The following is a 17,758-nucleotide window of genomic DNA, read 5'->3' on the forward strand; positions in this document are numbered from 1 at the left end:
TCAATCAAGAACAGGTTGGAAAATTGTACACATGACCATAAGGCAGCCAATGAGATGAATTTGAAAATTCCAGTTTGAGGCAATTGGTTCTTCACCAATTGAGTAATTTATTATGATATATACAATATAACTTGTCTAATCAATAATTTCAATTTCTTTCATGAGTGACCTTTCTTAAACAACACATCACTAAGAAAGATGAAGGCAGATGATAATTTTTATCTGCCTTCATCAGATACAAATTATATCTGATATCTGAACCAATATATCAGATATAAAAACTGACATCTTGGTTTTTAGATATCAGTATTTTGTGTTATTCCCTAACTTGGACTTTTCCAAATTTACTCTGACATAAGGATTTAGCTGATGCTAGTAAACATCAATGTGGGAGAAAAGAAAAAATAAATAAATAGGGATCTAGGGATCTCAATTAAGCATATGGGATCCTACAGGTTCAATCTTAGGACTTTAAAACTTTTTGTGACTGAATTTTTTTATCTGATTGGATCAGATTCACTACTTATAAATTAAGTAAACCTATTTGACTTGGATCACCTTAAAAAGTTGCACTGTTTGCGTGCATAGTGACAAACCATGCAGTCTGAAGTCCCACAGTATTTCACCTGAATAACTTTTTCTGAGGGCTGATCAAAGGAAATTGTTCCTACTTCTTCCCTCTGATGTTGACTGGAATGATTGTATTGTTATGGGCTGCGTTGCTATGGGACTAACTGGTAAAATTAGACTCATCACAAGTCTGCCTGGTGATGCTTTTAACAAGAAATGCAACAGCTCTGCAGGTAATCATTTTAATAGAATACGTCAACTGGACCATACAGATTTTGGAAAACTTGGCTCGAATTGATCATAGAAGATCTTTGTTTATGATTTTCTTCACAACCCATGTTCTCTTATGTTTACTGTTCTTATATTGGATATTTCTGGAATCTATTCTGTGTTCGTGAAAACAAGGCATTTCATTAATAACATTTCTTTAAAGAAGACAACTACAAATAGACATACCCTAAGGAATTCTGCTCAAGTGCCTTGTGTGATGCCCCCCGAGGGATGAAGACGTACAAGTGACTCTCAATGAAGTGAAAAACATTATAGAGATAGAGGGATGAATTAGACACAGACGGATGCTTTTAGGGCTTTATTTCTATTAATTATAATAATTTTCCTCTTACAGATAATTAAAACACAGTATTTAAGAGTAAAATATTACATTAGACCAATAAAAAAAATGTAGGTACAGAAAGGTGGACTGTATAAAAGATATTTTTAATATTTACTATTAATTTCAAATAGTTGCTATTTATGAAATGAACTTTTAAGCTGGCAAATGAGCCTCATCTGGGAACACATATTCAAATTTTTTGATTATAAAGCTGCATTCATGTTTTCATGTCATCATACTTTAGATAGAACAGACTATTCTCTTGCTTTGCCTGCATATTGTGTTACAGTGTTAGTTTACCCATGTTCCAAACATTTGCAAACTGCGGAATGTTTATCTTTTTTACTTACTTGGTAACAAAGTTAATAATGATTGCATGGCAAAACTGTTTGGACCAAGACCTGAAACATGGGCCAAAAATTGAGCCATAGCAGAAATAAATGAAGGTGCTTCTTTTCTAAAATGATCCAACTCCACACCTACAGAGCTTAGTAGAATCTGGCAGCCATTTTTGAATCAAATCCAGTAGAAATTTAGAGCTTGTATGTGTAATAACTTATGCACAACCAGACAACACTCTGGCTTTAATTATGAAAATATTAACTATTTCTCACAATGTACAGACTATTTAGGCTTTTGGTTTGCTAAGTTTTTACTGTGACGCTTTAATTTGGCTTGGAGTACCGTTGTTTGATTAAGGAACAATAGCAATTGTAGAACCGGATTGTTCCGTATCTTTATTATATTTCTCTGTTTGGCTGCAGGTCAACTATGCATGAATGAATGAAAATATGGCAGAACTTTCTCTTTATTTTGCACCCTTAGCAGAGGCAACATTCCCAGCACCACTCAGGGGGGCTCCATTAAGGAAGGCATGATACCAAAACCCACCCGGAATTCAAGGAACGTTTTCCCTGTGGTTTCAGGTTACCAAGTCCACACGTTAAACACAGATCCCACACACACATACACCCGCACACATATAACTGCCTACACAGTAGCACTGTACTTTTTGTTATTTTGACAGAAGTTGAGTTGTTGGCTTTTCTTCTCCCCTCCCATGCCTGTCATTCATTTTCGTTTTAAAACTCACATTCTTTTTCCTGTGGGTTGTGTAAAAACTTGGACTTGAACTTAAAACTTCAGCTTGACCCTAACCACCCGCCTGTTAAGATTCTCACTTTATTGATAAATACCACACGGTGAAAGTTTAACCTTATATGCACATTTATACACTAAAAGCACACAAGAACCTTGGCCAGAGCTCACCATTGGCCTCAAATTCCAAAGTATATGTAAACACTGCATCCCTCAATATTCAACAGCTTTTGGGTCAAAAATCTGTCAACTCTAAATCACAACTCATTTTCATTCACTGTATCCATCAAGAACAGGAATGCAGGCTCCTAAAATAAAGTTGGAGCAGAGATTTGTAAATTACAAGTGTTCACTCTGTGTGAGTGACTGTACAAAGTCAGATCTGAAGGTCGGTGTCCTGCATACTTTGAATGTTTCCCTGGTTCAACACCCCTGAATCCAATGAATAGTTCTTTACCAGGCTTCTGCAGAACAAGATTGCCTCCAGAAAATTTTCAAAACGACGGTCAAATGTATGCCACTGATAATCTTGAGATACATCACAAGAACTCAGTCTTTAAGGCAGATACTGATGTAATTTGCACAGAGATTCAGGGCAGAGCCAAGAAATTGTCATAGATATTTAAAAGTAGGTCAAAAATAAGAGATCTACAGCTGGACATCAAAACATCTAGTTATTTAGATGTTTACTTTGCTCAACAAAAAGCCAACTGTATGTTAACATTATTTGACGAGAGTTGAAGATGCAAATTGCTCTCAAGGCAAAATGCCCTTTGAACAAAGGGCATTTTTTTTACTTATAGAGGTGCAATGACTGTCATGTTTTTGTTAAAACTAATGATTACAGTATCAATTTTCAAAACTGCGGTCAAATGTATGCCACTGATAATCTTGAGATACATCACAAGAACTCAGTCTTTAAGGCAGATACTGATGTAATTTGCACGGAGATTCAGGGCAGAGCCAAGAAATTGTCATAGATATTTAAAAGTAGGTCAAAAATAAGAGATCTACAGCTGGACATCAAAACATCTAGTTATTTAGATGTTTACGTTGCTCAACAAAAAGCCAACTGTATGTTAACATTATTTGACGAGAGTTGAAGATGCAAATTGCTCTCAAGGCAAAATGCCCTTTGAACAAAGGGCATTTTTTTACTTATAGAGGTGCAATGACTGTCATGTTTTTTTTAAAACTAATGATTACAGTATCATTTTATGATACATAGATGTAGAGCTAGTGAACAAACTGAAACACTTAAAACATCAATTAAGAGACCAGACATGCAGAGACAGTTTTTATTCATGACAAGCACCATAGAGTGTATGCCAAGAACCAGCAATCACTTCACCACATAGCTGTGGTGGTTCATCAAATATTTTCATCCACTGACATTTTAGCTTAAAACTCTGCACATTATCAGCAACTGACATTAAGTGGGGCGCATTTGGAAGAGTACTCTTAGTTTATTGACAGAATGCTTCAGAATTTGTGTAGGGGTGAACAGAAATGTTTAGAATGCTAACACACACCTCTCACACATACACAGAGAACATTGATATACAGACTACCACTGGCTGGCCACCAAAAGCTAAAAGACTTGAAATAGGATCATAGAGGCATAAAGCCACAAAGATAACTCTTTTAAAACTACTTCTTCCCCCTACCGCAGTCATACATCTCTCATCTATTCCAGATTTTAAATCAGCTTTTCTTGTTTGATTGACACTTTTATTATCCCTCCTGTTCCCAATTGCTCCACTTCCCATCCTCCTCTTCCAATTTGAGTTTGATGTCTTTCCACTGGGCAGCGATTGGTGAGTCAAGTTTACCTTGTCCAATATAAACTGCTGTCATAAAACATGCCAGTCTATTGTGGCACTTTAATTATATGAGGTCAACCCACTCCACCGTCTAAGGACACAACATTATAGGAGAAGCTGGAAACCTTTTGCTTGCACAAATGAGATGATGAGAATAAAACGAGCTAGAAGGCAACCTCACAAAAATGTGCAGAGAGGCATAAACACGGGGAAACTGAAATACACAAAACACTCATTACTGAGAGAAACGTGACAAGTAACACATTTGCAAAGGAGTGCATAATGGTGCACGTTGCACATCAACAACACAAACACATCTTCTGCAATAATGTTTTTACCGTTTATAAATGTCATCAATCCAAACTCACAGTCCAAACATGTTAGCACTGAAAATAAATAAGTCAAAGACTGAAATGTGATCACTGCTATTTTCCCCTTTCTTCAATTACACAGACAAACACGCCCCCGCACACCCCGGCACATGCACGCACACCCAACCACACAGTCCAAGAGTTCAATTTGGAGGGTCAAATTGAGGCCCTAAACTCTTGTGCAGGGTTATGGGAAAGGAACCGGCCACAAACTCTAATCCAAAAACAAGTCTAGGAGAAATTCAGAAAGGACAGATGAAAAATACTGAAGAGGTTAATCATAAAATTAAACAAAAAGGGGTTTTCTTCAGTCCTAAAATGTGTTATATCATGTCAGCTGCTCCTTGTTCCAATTCAGTGTTTTCTTTTTTTTTTTTTTGCTCAAGTACCCATCTGACCTATCTGACCGAGCAGACATTTAATGTTTCTAAATACAAGAAAAACCCTCTTAAAATTTTGAGCGTTAAATGTTTTTTCTCCCACAAATATACACAAATTTATTATCCTTTCAACTTATGCAAGCCATTTTGATGAATTCTCAAATTTTTTAACTAAGCTCCTTTCAACCCAGGAGACTGATAGAAAAGCCGGGGGAGACAAAATGTATGACTTGACAGAACAGAAGGGAGTGGAGTGTGAGGGGTGAAGACTTTGCCCGGTATACCGTTCTTCCTGCTTCTCCTCACAATGAGCGGAATAGATTCCAGATGTCGAAATGATAAACAAATGGACTGTCATAACCTTATAAAAATGCAAGGCATTCAGAAGCACTTGCATTGCTGTATTGTCTGTGGACCATCTCTTTGTCTTAATCTCAAGTCTTTGGACTCAACCCCAAAGAGGAGTGCTGAGTTATTACTTTTTTCATTCGTTCTGAAGATCACATATGTGCAACACACCAGAATGTACAGAGCAATCTTAGAATAACTTAAAATTCTCCATGGTTGAAGTGTCAAATTACTCTAAACATCAGTCTCACATTATACACAAACATTAAGAAAGAAAAAGAAAAAAAAATCACTTGCTAATTTGTGTAATAAATGTGTCCTCCTGCAAAGATCAAAATACCCAGAGGAATGTAATCTACTGTATTCTAGAACTTCACCTTTTCATAAGGTGGCAGGTTATTGGAATAACTCTGCTGCAAATTTTGTTTTTACTATCCTTTTAGAAAGTTGTTGAAACTGAGAAATTGTGCAGTTTGAAGGAAGAGTCTTGCCTCTACTTGCTGTTTGGACAATTGTTTGCTTGACTGTTCATTTGCTTGTAATAAACTGTTGAGAATACTGAACAGTAACATGGAGAAGGAGAAGAGGTAGGGAGGTGTGTTTGTGTGTGTGAGTGCTTGGGGGTGGGTGTGGGCATGCAGGAGTGTGTGTGTGAGGGGGGTTTAAACCATTCCATTGATCATAATGGGTAATGTTAGAGCCCGATCAGCTGGCCTCACTCAAAGCTGGTGTTGTGTTTCAACGAACACCAAGAATGGGAGAGAAAGAGGAGGCAGGCAGCTTCAGCACAGACACAGCAGGTCTGGAGAAATTGAACGATGGCAATTTAAAACTGTGAAAAGACTTGAGTGTTGGATCCCGTCACCTGTCTCACTTTTTCATGCGAGTGTTAAAATATCCCCCAGGAGTGTGACACCCAGGAAAGCAGGGAGGGAAACGGTAGTCTGGACAGTACCAAGACATTCTTCAATATAATCAGTTCAGGAACAACCAAAGCCAACTTGGTCCTCTCTTGATCCTGAGCCTTCCTGTCATACTTCTAATGATTTATTTTTAACCTCAGTCATGAATCTTTTTTTACTCTGCATCTTTGTCTTCAATCAAATCAGTAGATGAGTCGGGGGTCTCTTCCTCTCCCATGTTTTTATGTCTGTCCCAAGTGAAGAGGTGAGATTGAACCAGAACAAGGCTGCAGGTCCAAAAAGTCTTGGTCCCATGCGCTTACGGCAAATATGAAAAAAACTCTTTGGGATTCTGCAGTAACTCTTCAACCTTAACATGAACCCAGTGAAGGATAATGTGCTTTGGAAAACGTTCTGCCTTTCAAAACACTGACAGAAACACCACAAGGGACGTTACTTTCACAATTCCTTTTCACTCTGTACACCTCAAACATCCAGCACAAGTAAGTCATGTTATCTGTAGAAATACTCTGATGACTGTACATTTGTATCAGAGAGGGGCAAGCAGCCAAGTGCAGAGAATGTGTGCACTGCTTTGTGCCATAGTGTGGGAACATTCATCCCATCTTCCACATCAACAAAGCAAAGAAGATGATTGCATAATTCAAAAGAATAACTTTCTGATTAGATACTTTTGGTAATATGTATCAATCAATTAATTAAATCAATCCAATTTTATTTGTATAGCACTTTTCAGTTACCAGGCATTTCCAAGTGCTAATTGGGGGGGACTCAGTGAGCATTTAACTTTTACCCTTTTTGTCAGTTGATAGTTTAACATGGACATCAAAATGAAATAGTTATGTTTGCTTAATGTTACTACAAAAGTAACATATCCTGTTTGGATACAGCAAAAACTGTTAGTTTTGCACCCTGTCGCCACACAAAAGCACTATGTGAAATGCAATCTCATCCAAAGTGACACGCATAATACTTCAAAGCTGAGACGGGACTGACAAAACTGTCTTTACAATTTTTATATCTATAGGATTAGTTAAAAACAAACACTGTCACCACCAAAGTGCCTCAAAAAGGCAGGAACCGGCCCAATTTATAAGTCATAATTTGTTCCAAAAATCTACAGAATTAAAAAAAAAACTCACTAATTTAAAAATTAGAAAACATTTTGTTCCTGATTTTCCTGGAAACATGCAACACAAAAAAAATACCTATGATGGTGAAAATGTTAAGAGATGTCAGCAGAGGTCGAGATGCTCTTTACAGCTGCTGGCACTCACAACTCTGTCATCAAATGTTGAATGAAGAGAAGAAGGGGATTTCAACCTCAAAAGTCTTTCATAGGCTTTGAAGTTGAAATTGTGTGTCTGTGGATGCATGATCCTCATCTGAGCCCTTGTGAATAACCTCCCAGCTGTTCACAAGCTTATGGATCCCATGTGGATTGATACATCTCTTGCTTAGGGAAAACCAGCATGTCATTGGAGGACTGGTGTGGACTCACACCTTTGCATCTCTCTTTTGGACCTGTTTCCGCTGATGTGATTTGTTAGTCTCTGCTACATTAAAATGTTGCTAATGTGTTTCTTGTTTTTACTTAACACAATTGCTTCTTTTGGTTGTATTGCTGCTATTCTGACGTAGCTTTCCCAAGAAAGGTCCAAGCAGTGGGAGAAGTTATGGCAGTGATGTCCGAGTCTTTCCCATGCAGACTCATAGGAGGGCCTTTGTTCCCCCTCCACGCTTTGGGGGTCTCCACAGCGGGACTGTGCCCCACTCTACTGACTCCACAATGGGTCTTTATGTTGCCAAGGCCCCCCTCCACACTTTCACTCCAACATACTTGCCTCATCAGGGGCACCCCAACGCAAAGGGGGCACCACGGCACCAAAATGACGACTCTTTTATCATGCCCTGCTCGGCCCTCTTTTCTCTGTCATGAATGCCAACAGAGTCAGATACAGGGAAAGAGAGTAAGTGAAGGAGCAAGGCTTGTGAGTGTTGCCAAATGTCTCAGTGGGGCACTGTTTTCTCATTCAAACCAGAAACACTTGACACCACAAGCAATGACCTGGCAATCAGCAGGGATTGTGTGATAACACACTGTTACAGCTCTGTAGTACAGTTAATGAAAAACCAACACACTTGGGAGTAAATGACACAAACTCAATTCACAACTAGTTGTTCATAAAGACAAAGGAGGGAACTTGCTGAATTTCTCTTTTGCAGAAGTTGATAAATAAATGTAGATGCCCCATTCTTATAGATTTATAAATCACAAATTTCCAACACAGATATAATATTTTAATCACTGTGTACTAAAATATTGCCACAGGCCCAGTTTACTGGTATTATGTTCAATAGAGTACCTTGCCAAAGAAAAAGCAACTCCACAGCATACCCCTGCCACCACCATACTTCACCACTGGGATACTTTGGTTATTTGTAGTATGAGTTCTCCTCCACACTACATACTCTCCTTGCCCATAGGCAAGTAGTTTAGTTTTGAGCTCTCCTGACAAGAACACCATTCTTCAGTTGTTTCGTGTGTCCCCAACATGGCTAGAGGCAAATTTTTAAATATCAGATTTATTTTCAAAATGCTTTCTTTTTACCACTCCTCCAAAACAGAGATAATTATTGACAGAGCAACAGATCTACCCACCTAAGTTGTGGATTTCTGCAAGAACAGAGTTTTCATAGGGCACATAACTTCTCTGACTAATGCTCTTCTTGCCAGGGAAGAAGAGCAAGAAATTTGCGTTTTGGTAAATTTGTGATTGTTACCATACCATTTCCATGTTCAAATGAAGGATTGAACAATATTCTGTGATTTGTCCAAAGATTGAGATGTCTTATAGCTTAATCTCATCTTTGAAACTTTTCACGACTTTATTCATGACCCAAATAATATGTTCCTTGAACTCCATAATGCTGTGTGCTCACTAATGCTGTTTTACAAACCACATAAACCTAAGCAAAACAACATTATTTAGGGGCACCAGGGTAAAGGAAAGGATAAAAAAGGCCAAGGGCCATGAATACTTTTGAAATGCATCAGATGTCTTAACAAGGAATATATTAGGTGGACGAGAATGAAGGGAAAAAGGGGGAAATTGTAACCAGACACTAAACACAATAAAAACCAACATCCAGTGCACCTCTTGCTGAGCACATTGTCTTACCAAGTACATAAGTAAAGCCAGGCCAAACCCGGATGTTGAACAAGGGCAAAATGATAAAGCCACACACACACACGCCCACACACACACAATGGGAAAATTAATTCATGGGATCTGCATATTTTTCTGTGTTCTGGCAGTACCAATTGAACTGAAGTTACTGTGGTTGTTAAAAATTGGATAGTGTGACCTTGTCATAGCTGTGGAGGTAGTTTTAAGAGTGTTAAGAAACTGATCCAGAATTCAGAATCAATTACAGATTTGAGTTGGCTCAGTAATTGGCATAATTTTCTTCATATGTTGAGTGAGAGGCAGGAGAGCCACACACTGAGCAAGCCCTCTGGTCTCTTAGAGATGCACCCAAAACCATCAGCAGGAAATCAGTTCCAAAGCTATATCCATAAATCAGCACAAAATAAAAATCTCAGCAGAAAACAATTTAATCACTGACACAAACACAAAGAAAACCAGAGCCTTATGACTTTTTGTCCTGCCAGCATTCAGTCAATAGGGAGATGGATAATAATAACTTCCTTATTTGCACAGTGCTTAACAGCAGCCAGTCACACTGACTCTCAGCCTGACAATTTTATATCTCCTCCCTGACCTGAGAGGTCAGGGAGGAGATATAAAGTCAAGATATAAAAATAATATTGTCACAGCTAGCTGTTAAACATTTAACTTTTAAGAAAAGTAAATCATATATTAGAAGTTATACCACAAGTGATGTTTTTTTTGTGTCAAACATAGAAAGTAGGTTTGTTCTTTGTCACTGAAAACACAAGTTAATCAGTGATGCAAACAATGGAGACACTAGAAAGATTTCTCTTACCTTTCTACGACACCATTACCACCCCAGCAGGTGGAGTCGTCCACTATATACTCCCCTTCACACAGCATCTCTGGCAATGTATTGAAGAAGGATTTATAGCGCTGCAGTTGCCCTAAGAACTCCCTAATGGAAAAACAGAGAGTCAATAGAATGGTTATTATTGCTATATGACAATGACTTAAAAATTTTAAAACAGAATTTTGCAGTCATCTGCAAGATTATACCACGAAGAACCTCAGTATATGCCATTGTGCTCTGGAATAGTTGAAGTAACAACAAACACTAGTTTAATATTTTTTCTGACAAGGCATGCATGTGATAAATACAAGCGATGATGTTGACAGTGGCAGAAAGGACAGCCCATGAATATGACTGCATCAGCACATTTTCTTAGTTGCACTGTGTAGTGCTGCCAACAGATGTTATCAATGTAGTTCCTGTCATCTATTGCAGAGTAAAGGCAGAACTTTTTGACCTGACTCAGATTGTCTAAGCCCATAATGAGAAGCAAAAATGATGGGTTAGATGCTAAGACAGCCAATGAAAGGGTTTTAGATTTGATTCAAAATCCAAGTCGTTTTCCTTGAATTCTTTCATAGTTTGTTGTGTTTCAAGTGCAAAATCTGAAGTGCATAGAAAATGTTTGATAGTTTTCTATTTATTTTACTGACAAAAAGTGCTTTTGTTTCTATTCTCCACTACTCTGAGACCCTAAATAAAAACTCTTACAACTGTTTTCCTTCCGATTTCATCTAATATGTGTACATTTTTTAACAAATATTTGTGAACAAATGCATCACTGACCTACCACGAGAGGTAAAATAAGGTTTTTATGAAGGGTAAAGTGATAAAACAACTCAAACTTTGAGCAACTAAAGGAGCATTATTCAAATTATCATCTAAAAATAACAAAGAATATGGCATAACCAAAACAACAAGGCATTATACTAACTCTGAGCACACCCAAGTTGCATAAATCCACATCTTCGAAGGGGTAACTTGTTGATAGGGCAACTATTTCTTATGCACTCCACAAGTTTGACCATTATTAAAGATTGGCAAGAAAGACCCACAGTTAAAAGAAAGTATTAGTATTTCTCAAATATTTATTTTCTCCATCAAATGGAAATATAAATAAAAATCTCTGTACATTGAGAATTCCCATATTCACTGTGTGTTTGTGCACAAACCTGGTCGACAAATGTGACTGAATCAAATTCTGATATTGCACATTTAATTCTAAACACATGGAACTAAAATGGTAAATAATCTCCAAAATCTTATCCTCCCAGTGAAATATGTGGCAGCATCATGTTGTGTGAATAATTTATTCAATAGGGAAAATAAAGGAGGTCAGAAATGATGGGCGGTGGAGCTAAAAACAGGGTAATCCTGGGAAACCCCCCCCAAAAAAAAACATTAGAGGGTGCAAAATACTTGAGACTGGAGTGAAGGTTTGCTTCCAATAGAAAAACTGCTAAAGATACAGACTGATTTACAATGGATCAAGGGTTATGTGTTAAAATAGTAAACTGAAAGTCCAGGCCAAAAGCCAATTGAAAATCCGTACAAGAGCTAAAGACTCTTGGTCACAAAAACAATCTGTCCAATCAGATTGAACTTTAACTAAGAATAATGGGTAAGGATTTCAATCTGAATTGAGAAATACTTAAACTAATAATATTAATGGAAACATGTCATACACTTTAAAGTTTGAGATACTGTTGAGCAACCCCAGTCTGCTTTAAATGTGTCAACAACTTTATCCTGTATCCTCGACATGTTTGGTGTGTTCCTGATGGTATTTGTTCATAATTGCACATGATGTACTCTTTAACAATCAAGCAAACTTCTCAAGCCAATTGGTTGCACTAAATTCTATGTAAGGGTTTCATGGTTACTGAAAAGAAATGCATTATACATTTTTTTCATACCCTTTAGGTTAGTCTATCACAAACAATGTAACAAAAAAATGTGTATTTAGAATGTAACCAAACTGAAAGTTATTTTGATAGAAACTGCTTCTATTGCAGGAATCTCATAATATTGAATAAATAACGAGGAAAAACATTGCCTTGGGTTTATGCTTACCTAGAGAGTGTTCTCAGATTAGGATTATTGGTCTTGGAGGGCTTCAGAGGGAATGGACTGGGAATAATGGGAATTGGAAGCAGGAGAATGCAGGGAGGTGAAAAGGGGGCATGGAGAGATAAACAAGAAAAAAAAAAGGTTGGCATGACAGGGGATGAAGGGAAGATGAACAAAGTACACACAACTGACTGTGGTAGAAAGTGATTATGCACATGCAGAGTTGTCAAACCAAATATGAATTAATAACCAATTTCAACCAAAATAACAGGAAAATTCAACAGAAAATGGAATATAATTCATATTATAGTCACCAAATCCACTCAAACAGTTATCAGCACATGTGCAAACAGTTGAAATGCACAATTAAGACAAAGTACTGCTGAATGTTTTGATTTACTTTGTACAAAAAAAATGCTAGGCTCTATCATCTTTCACATTTTCCAACCACTGTTCTTCTTTTGCTGCTGTGGCTTTGAAGTCTTCAGGGCTCACACGAGCTCTGGTCAGAGCTGGCAACAAGCGGGTGAACTGGATTGTGTTGCTATGAACGGCAGTGGCAGTGCCATGCCAGCCGTGACAGCTAGGCTTGGCATCAGTGCAACGATTCACAGAGTGGGACGAGGTCAAGCACTCAACAGTGCTTTAGTTCATTTGTGTGTGCTTTCCAATGCGGCACTGGCTGGCATGCAGTGCTGGTGGTGTGGTCGTCTGGGTAAACAGGAAATTGTGTGGTCTGTCAAGATTGATCTTACCAAGGCTCCGCCTGCCTACCAGCTGCTGTGGGCACACGATGGTCCAGGAACCAGGTGGGGAGTATGGGTGGTGCTGGAGAGAAGTTACTTTGTCTGTGTATATGCGTTTGAATCCAACTAAACACTGGAGAACAGTGTGAAGTGACGGAAGCTGTAATAGTTTTGAATCAATGATATCCAACCTCTTAATCTATGACAAATCTAACAGTACAGCGAATATATACATAAGGTTCAAGCATTTCTTAAGTTTGTTTCACATTAACTCAAAGCTTCTGCCTACCTTTTTAAGTGGGCAAACTTTGTTAGCTTCTCTACTGGTAAAATATGGGAGGAGGAGGAGGCAGATGGAGAAGGTGAAGTTAAGGTTGTGGAAGAGGTTGTGACCTCTGGTCTCATAGACCACATGCTTGGGGGTTCCCGTGTAGACAGGCCACACACCTTGTCCACCTGTGGAGAGAGCACAGCACACACACCTGCTAAGCAAGGAGAATGTATGAATGTGTGGGTGAAGCTACAGGGTGGCTTGCAAATCCCTCACTGACACCTACAAATTTGAAAGTATTAAAAGCAAGTGAACTATGAGATATATAGGATCTGTCTCAGATAGAGAATGCCATTTTGGTTGTCAGATAAGTAACTAAAGTAAATGCAAAGGTGTACATAAAAACAGAGAAGTGATGAAGTAAAAACAGTTACAATGAGTGATTTAGTGCCTGAAGGGCTGACAGTAAATTTAGAACATTCCACTACATCATGGAGGTAAGCGCACGTGTGCACATTTGGCAATGGTAGCAAATATCTCCTGTGAGCAATTAAACCTTGCAGCAGAGGGGAGGTGAAAGCAGGATCTTTGAAGAAAAAGGGACAAAAATCAATGCCGTCTCATTGGCTTAAAAGCCTTGAGGCAGTGTTGTTAAGTGATCTTCAATTAGTAAAAGAGCCAGATTGTGATGGCTTTTCTGTGCTTGACTGAATAGGTCCTTAAAATGATCAGTGCCAGCACTGCTTTATCTACAGAGATGAGTCATTGTCCAACTGGACTTCACAATACTTTTTTTTTTTTACCTCTGGTTTGCAATTCATATTGTAACATACAAAAATAACAGTCATGATTCCAGTCAATTTAATTAATTCTGATAAGAACAATCTTTGCAAATTGTTAGATGAACCTACAATTTTAGTAGAATAAATACTTAGTAGAATAATTATTAAATGGCAGTACAGACTTTTTTTTTTTTTAAATATGTTTTTCATATATTGAAACAGTTCTATCCTGAAAATGAGGATTTAACTTCAATACAGATGAAATAAGTGGGCAGGTAAATTTTATGTGCATTTTTTACATGCAATGAGAAATATGTATACATCTACATATATGCAACCTTTATTTACCAGGTATGTCTGAGATTACCAATCTCTTTTTCAAGAGCAACCAGGCAAAGACTGGCAGCAACACCCAATAAAACCAAACAAATGTTAATATATTGTGATAGTCACAACACAATTACAGTTATGGAAAGCACATCACCCCCAATTCTAATACTTTTCTTATTTCATAAATCATTGCATGGCACAACACCAAAATACATTGAAGTTGCTTTGTCATTTTATCAACCTTCCAGACCACTCAGGTCTTCTGGTTCTAGTCTACACCGCATCTCCAGAATCAGAACCAAACATGGAGAAGCAGCATGCAGCTTCTATGTTTCAAGGCATCTGTAAAGTTATGTTTAATATATACGGCATATTTATAAAAACTGAAGGAAACATAATTACTTGACTGCTCTATAAAATGGCACTATGTGCCAGGGAAATGTATAATGATACCTCCTTACCATTTTGCTATATCATTATATGGTTAATTCAGTGTTCTTCTTGACATGAGATATTTTTCAGACCACACTTGCCACCAGTGTATCACATTACTTTTTTATTTTTTGGAAATTTAAGTTGACAGTATTTCTCAAAACAACTCACCTCCAACATTGCGGAAAAAACCAAAAACAAAAGAATCTTGACAAGCTTTAAGAGTTGATAGAAGAAAGCAGAATATTTAAGAGCTTATATATTGTTTATGATATCATCATAAATTCACTTTCTTTCTTGGTGTTGCTGATTAATCATCTCTTGTAGCATGCAAATAAAAATTGTATAAAAGCAACTGCATCTCTTAGTGAAAGTCAGTGGCTTTGAAATTAGAACTCACAGCATAACAACCTAAACTACTGAAAAGAACTTCAGCCTTCACCGTAGCCGTTTGCTCTAAACCTTTTCCTGACTACATGCACAGTAAATCCACTCTTTAAGCAGACACTGGGCACGAGGAAGGTTGTTTTACTGCATTAACCTTAACTCCCTCTGGAACCATAAAACACACTCACATGTGGTAGAGCAGCCCGCAGCCACACATGCAGGCAGCCACACATGTAAACACAGAAGATATATCCACACACATATACATTTCATTGTCCCTGGAAAAAGAAATAAGAGTACAGCAGCTGTTTTGGCTAAGTAATGTGAACAGAGAAAATGTGCCTTGCATGAGCCTTGATGTTCTTTGTGCTTGTCTTTCAGACCTCTTTAAGGTAGTGAAACACAGTTTAAATAAGTAAAGGTGCAACTATTTTCACACTGAAATAATGGAGTCAATAAATAAATATGACTAAAACCATGAATGTAATCAAGAGAAATAGTATGTCTATAATATTTATAATATTTATAAATGTTAAAAATAATATATTCCATCTTCTTTCCTAAGCATTTACATGTACCTCCTTTGCAAATCTGGTTCATCCTGCCAAAAGATAGGTTCACATGCCTGCTTTTTTCAAGTTGAAACACAATCTTTCAATGAAATGCAGAAGATTCATTACACATACTTTATGACTTAAAGTCAAGAGGCAGGATGTTCATACGGTAGCAGTTGGCAGGTCTAAAAAACATGCTTTCAAAATGAAAGTGTAAACAAAAGTATTGTTTTGATTTCAGCTTTTGATTTCACAGAACAAAAGCTGTGAAATCCTGTTTTCAGACTGAAAATGTGTGCTCTTGGATTATGGAAGAAAAATTCCACTAAGCGAGGAGAGAGTTTTGCGAGCGAAGATTCGCTCCGAGCAGAGACTAAGTCTGACCGGGAGGAGACGTTTTGAGTAAAATCATTGCAATTTTTGAGAAGAAAGATATCCTGCTTTCAAAATAAGAATGTAAGCAAAAGTACTAAACATTTTGAGAACAAAAGACATGAAATCCTGCTTTCAGATTGAAAATGTGTGATCTTGGATTATGGCATAAAATTTCTCTGGTACATGTGAAAGTCTGTGTTTTGCAGGAATTATTAACTTGGATAAGTTATACTGGTTTGTGAGATAAATTTGTAATTCAATTAGTAAATGTTTATCCCAAGTATTTAGCATTACATTTTACTCTGAATTTTGTGTCACATAGACTTTTGTGCACTGATTGAAAGTGTGAAGGCAATCAGACCACAAAATCAGGCATTTTCCCTTTGACCATCTTCAGGGGCGGTCTGGGACACTCTTATCTGAATTAGATTAGCAGTCTGAATGCAATCCATCTTGACATACTAAAGAACCACCCACTTACCCTATGAGACTTCCATCAAGGAGCAGAGTTATTACCTCAAGTTTTTTGACTTTTTTTATCTGAACAATTTAAAAATAATTGTCTGAAGACAAATTGGACCCATTTTGCTTTTTTGTAATTTAACTTTCAATAATACAAAAAAAAAAAATCAAAAAAACAATTATTTGTAGTTTTTCACATTGATAATTTAGCGCAACCTCCATCAGATTCCAGTGTGATCAGTCTACAACTTCAATTTGCCTGTACAGTGAAATTAGGATTTAATAAATCAGTGAATTACTGGTATCTGTTTTGGTGAATGAGTTTTCTCTGTAATGTGAGATTTTTGATTTGATTGCTGTGGTCACTTATTATGAAATATATTGTGGAAATAAAACAATCTCTGTATAGTAATAATAACATGTTGCAGGTTGAACAACTTTTACCTGGCCCTCTATGGAAAATACAGATATGTGGAGCAGCTATCAGCTAGAAGCTTTAGTGAAGTTTCTCAAGTAAAATCATCATTGTCATTGAGCTGACACTGAGATCGTTCTACTCAAATCTAAAATTTTTTTCTTTACTTTTCTCATACTGCATATTACCTTAAACAATTAAGCTAATCAAGAGTATGCAGCGTATAGTTTAACAAACACCATGCACAATGAAGTCTAGCTTGGCAATTGATCATCCAGAAGGAAAGGGTAAAGAAATAAACTACAGCAAAAAAATGTCTATATAATAAGATGTAAAAAGTAGATGTGGATTTCTGCTACTTGAACTTCCACATATTCCACATGTAGTAATTTAAAGAAAAAAAAGTCAAATATGCTTATAGGCACCATACAAATAATTAATAAATATAAAATATTAAGCAAAATATAAGGTTAATAAACATCGAAATATACCATTGTGTAAAAATCTAAAGTACAAATACAATATCAACATTTGCTATTCAATTTTTTGCAAGTAATGTATTTATATTATTTTAAATACCAATAAGTTGTAATTTAAATTCAGCAAAAAAAGGTGTGTGTTCTAGGATACTATTTTTGTTGTAGAAAGAAAAAAAAAACAAAGAATGCAATCTTTTCATGAGACTAGTCTAGGCCTCCATTTAGAACAATGCCATTTCTCACCTGCCTTTGTCGGACACTTTGCTATTCTAAAAAAAGACGAAAAGGTAAACATGAACA

At 37.0% G+C, this 17,758-nt stretch overlaps 1 protein-coding gene across 2 annotated transcripts in view; it reads right to left on the minus strand.

Moving 5' to 3' along the window:
- Window positions 1-17,758, minus strand: part of LOC106699901 (glypican-5-like) — a 102,223-nt gene that overhangs the window by 46,260 nt on the left and 38,205 nt on the right. Inside the window, exons 4-6 of one of the 2 annotated variants that reach the window (XM_023336009.1) lie at window positions 13,261-13,427; window positions 12,229-12,285; window positions 10,138-10,260 (exon numbers count right to left, since the gene is read on the minus strand). In XM_023336009.1, the coding sequence (XP_023191777.1) occupies window positions 10,138-10,260; window positions 12,229-12,285; window positions 13,261-13,427 (347 nt within the window). The remainder of the gene's footprint in view (window positions 1-10,137; window positions 10,261-12,228; window positions 12,286-13,260; window positions 13,428-17,758) is intronic. The other variant, XM_023336010.1, reaches the window with a different exon arrangement.

This window comes from Xiphophorus maculatus, chromosome 6 (genome assembly GCF_002775205.1).
Source record: "Xiphophorus maculatus strain JP 163 A chromosome 6, X_maculatus-5.0-male, whole genome shotgun sequence".
In the NCBI taxonomy this organism is placed as follows: Eukaryota; Metazoa; Chordata; class Actinopteri; order Cyprinodontiformes; family Poeciliidae; genus Xiphophorus; species Xiphophorus maculatus.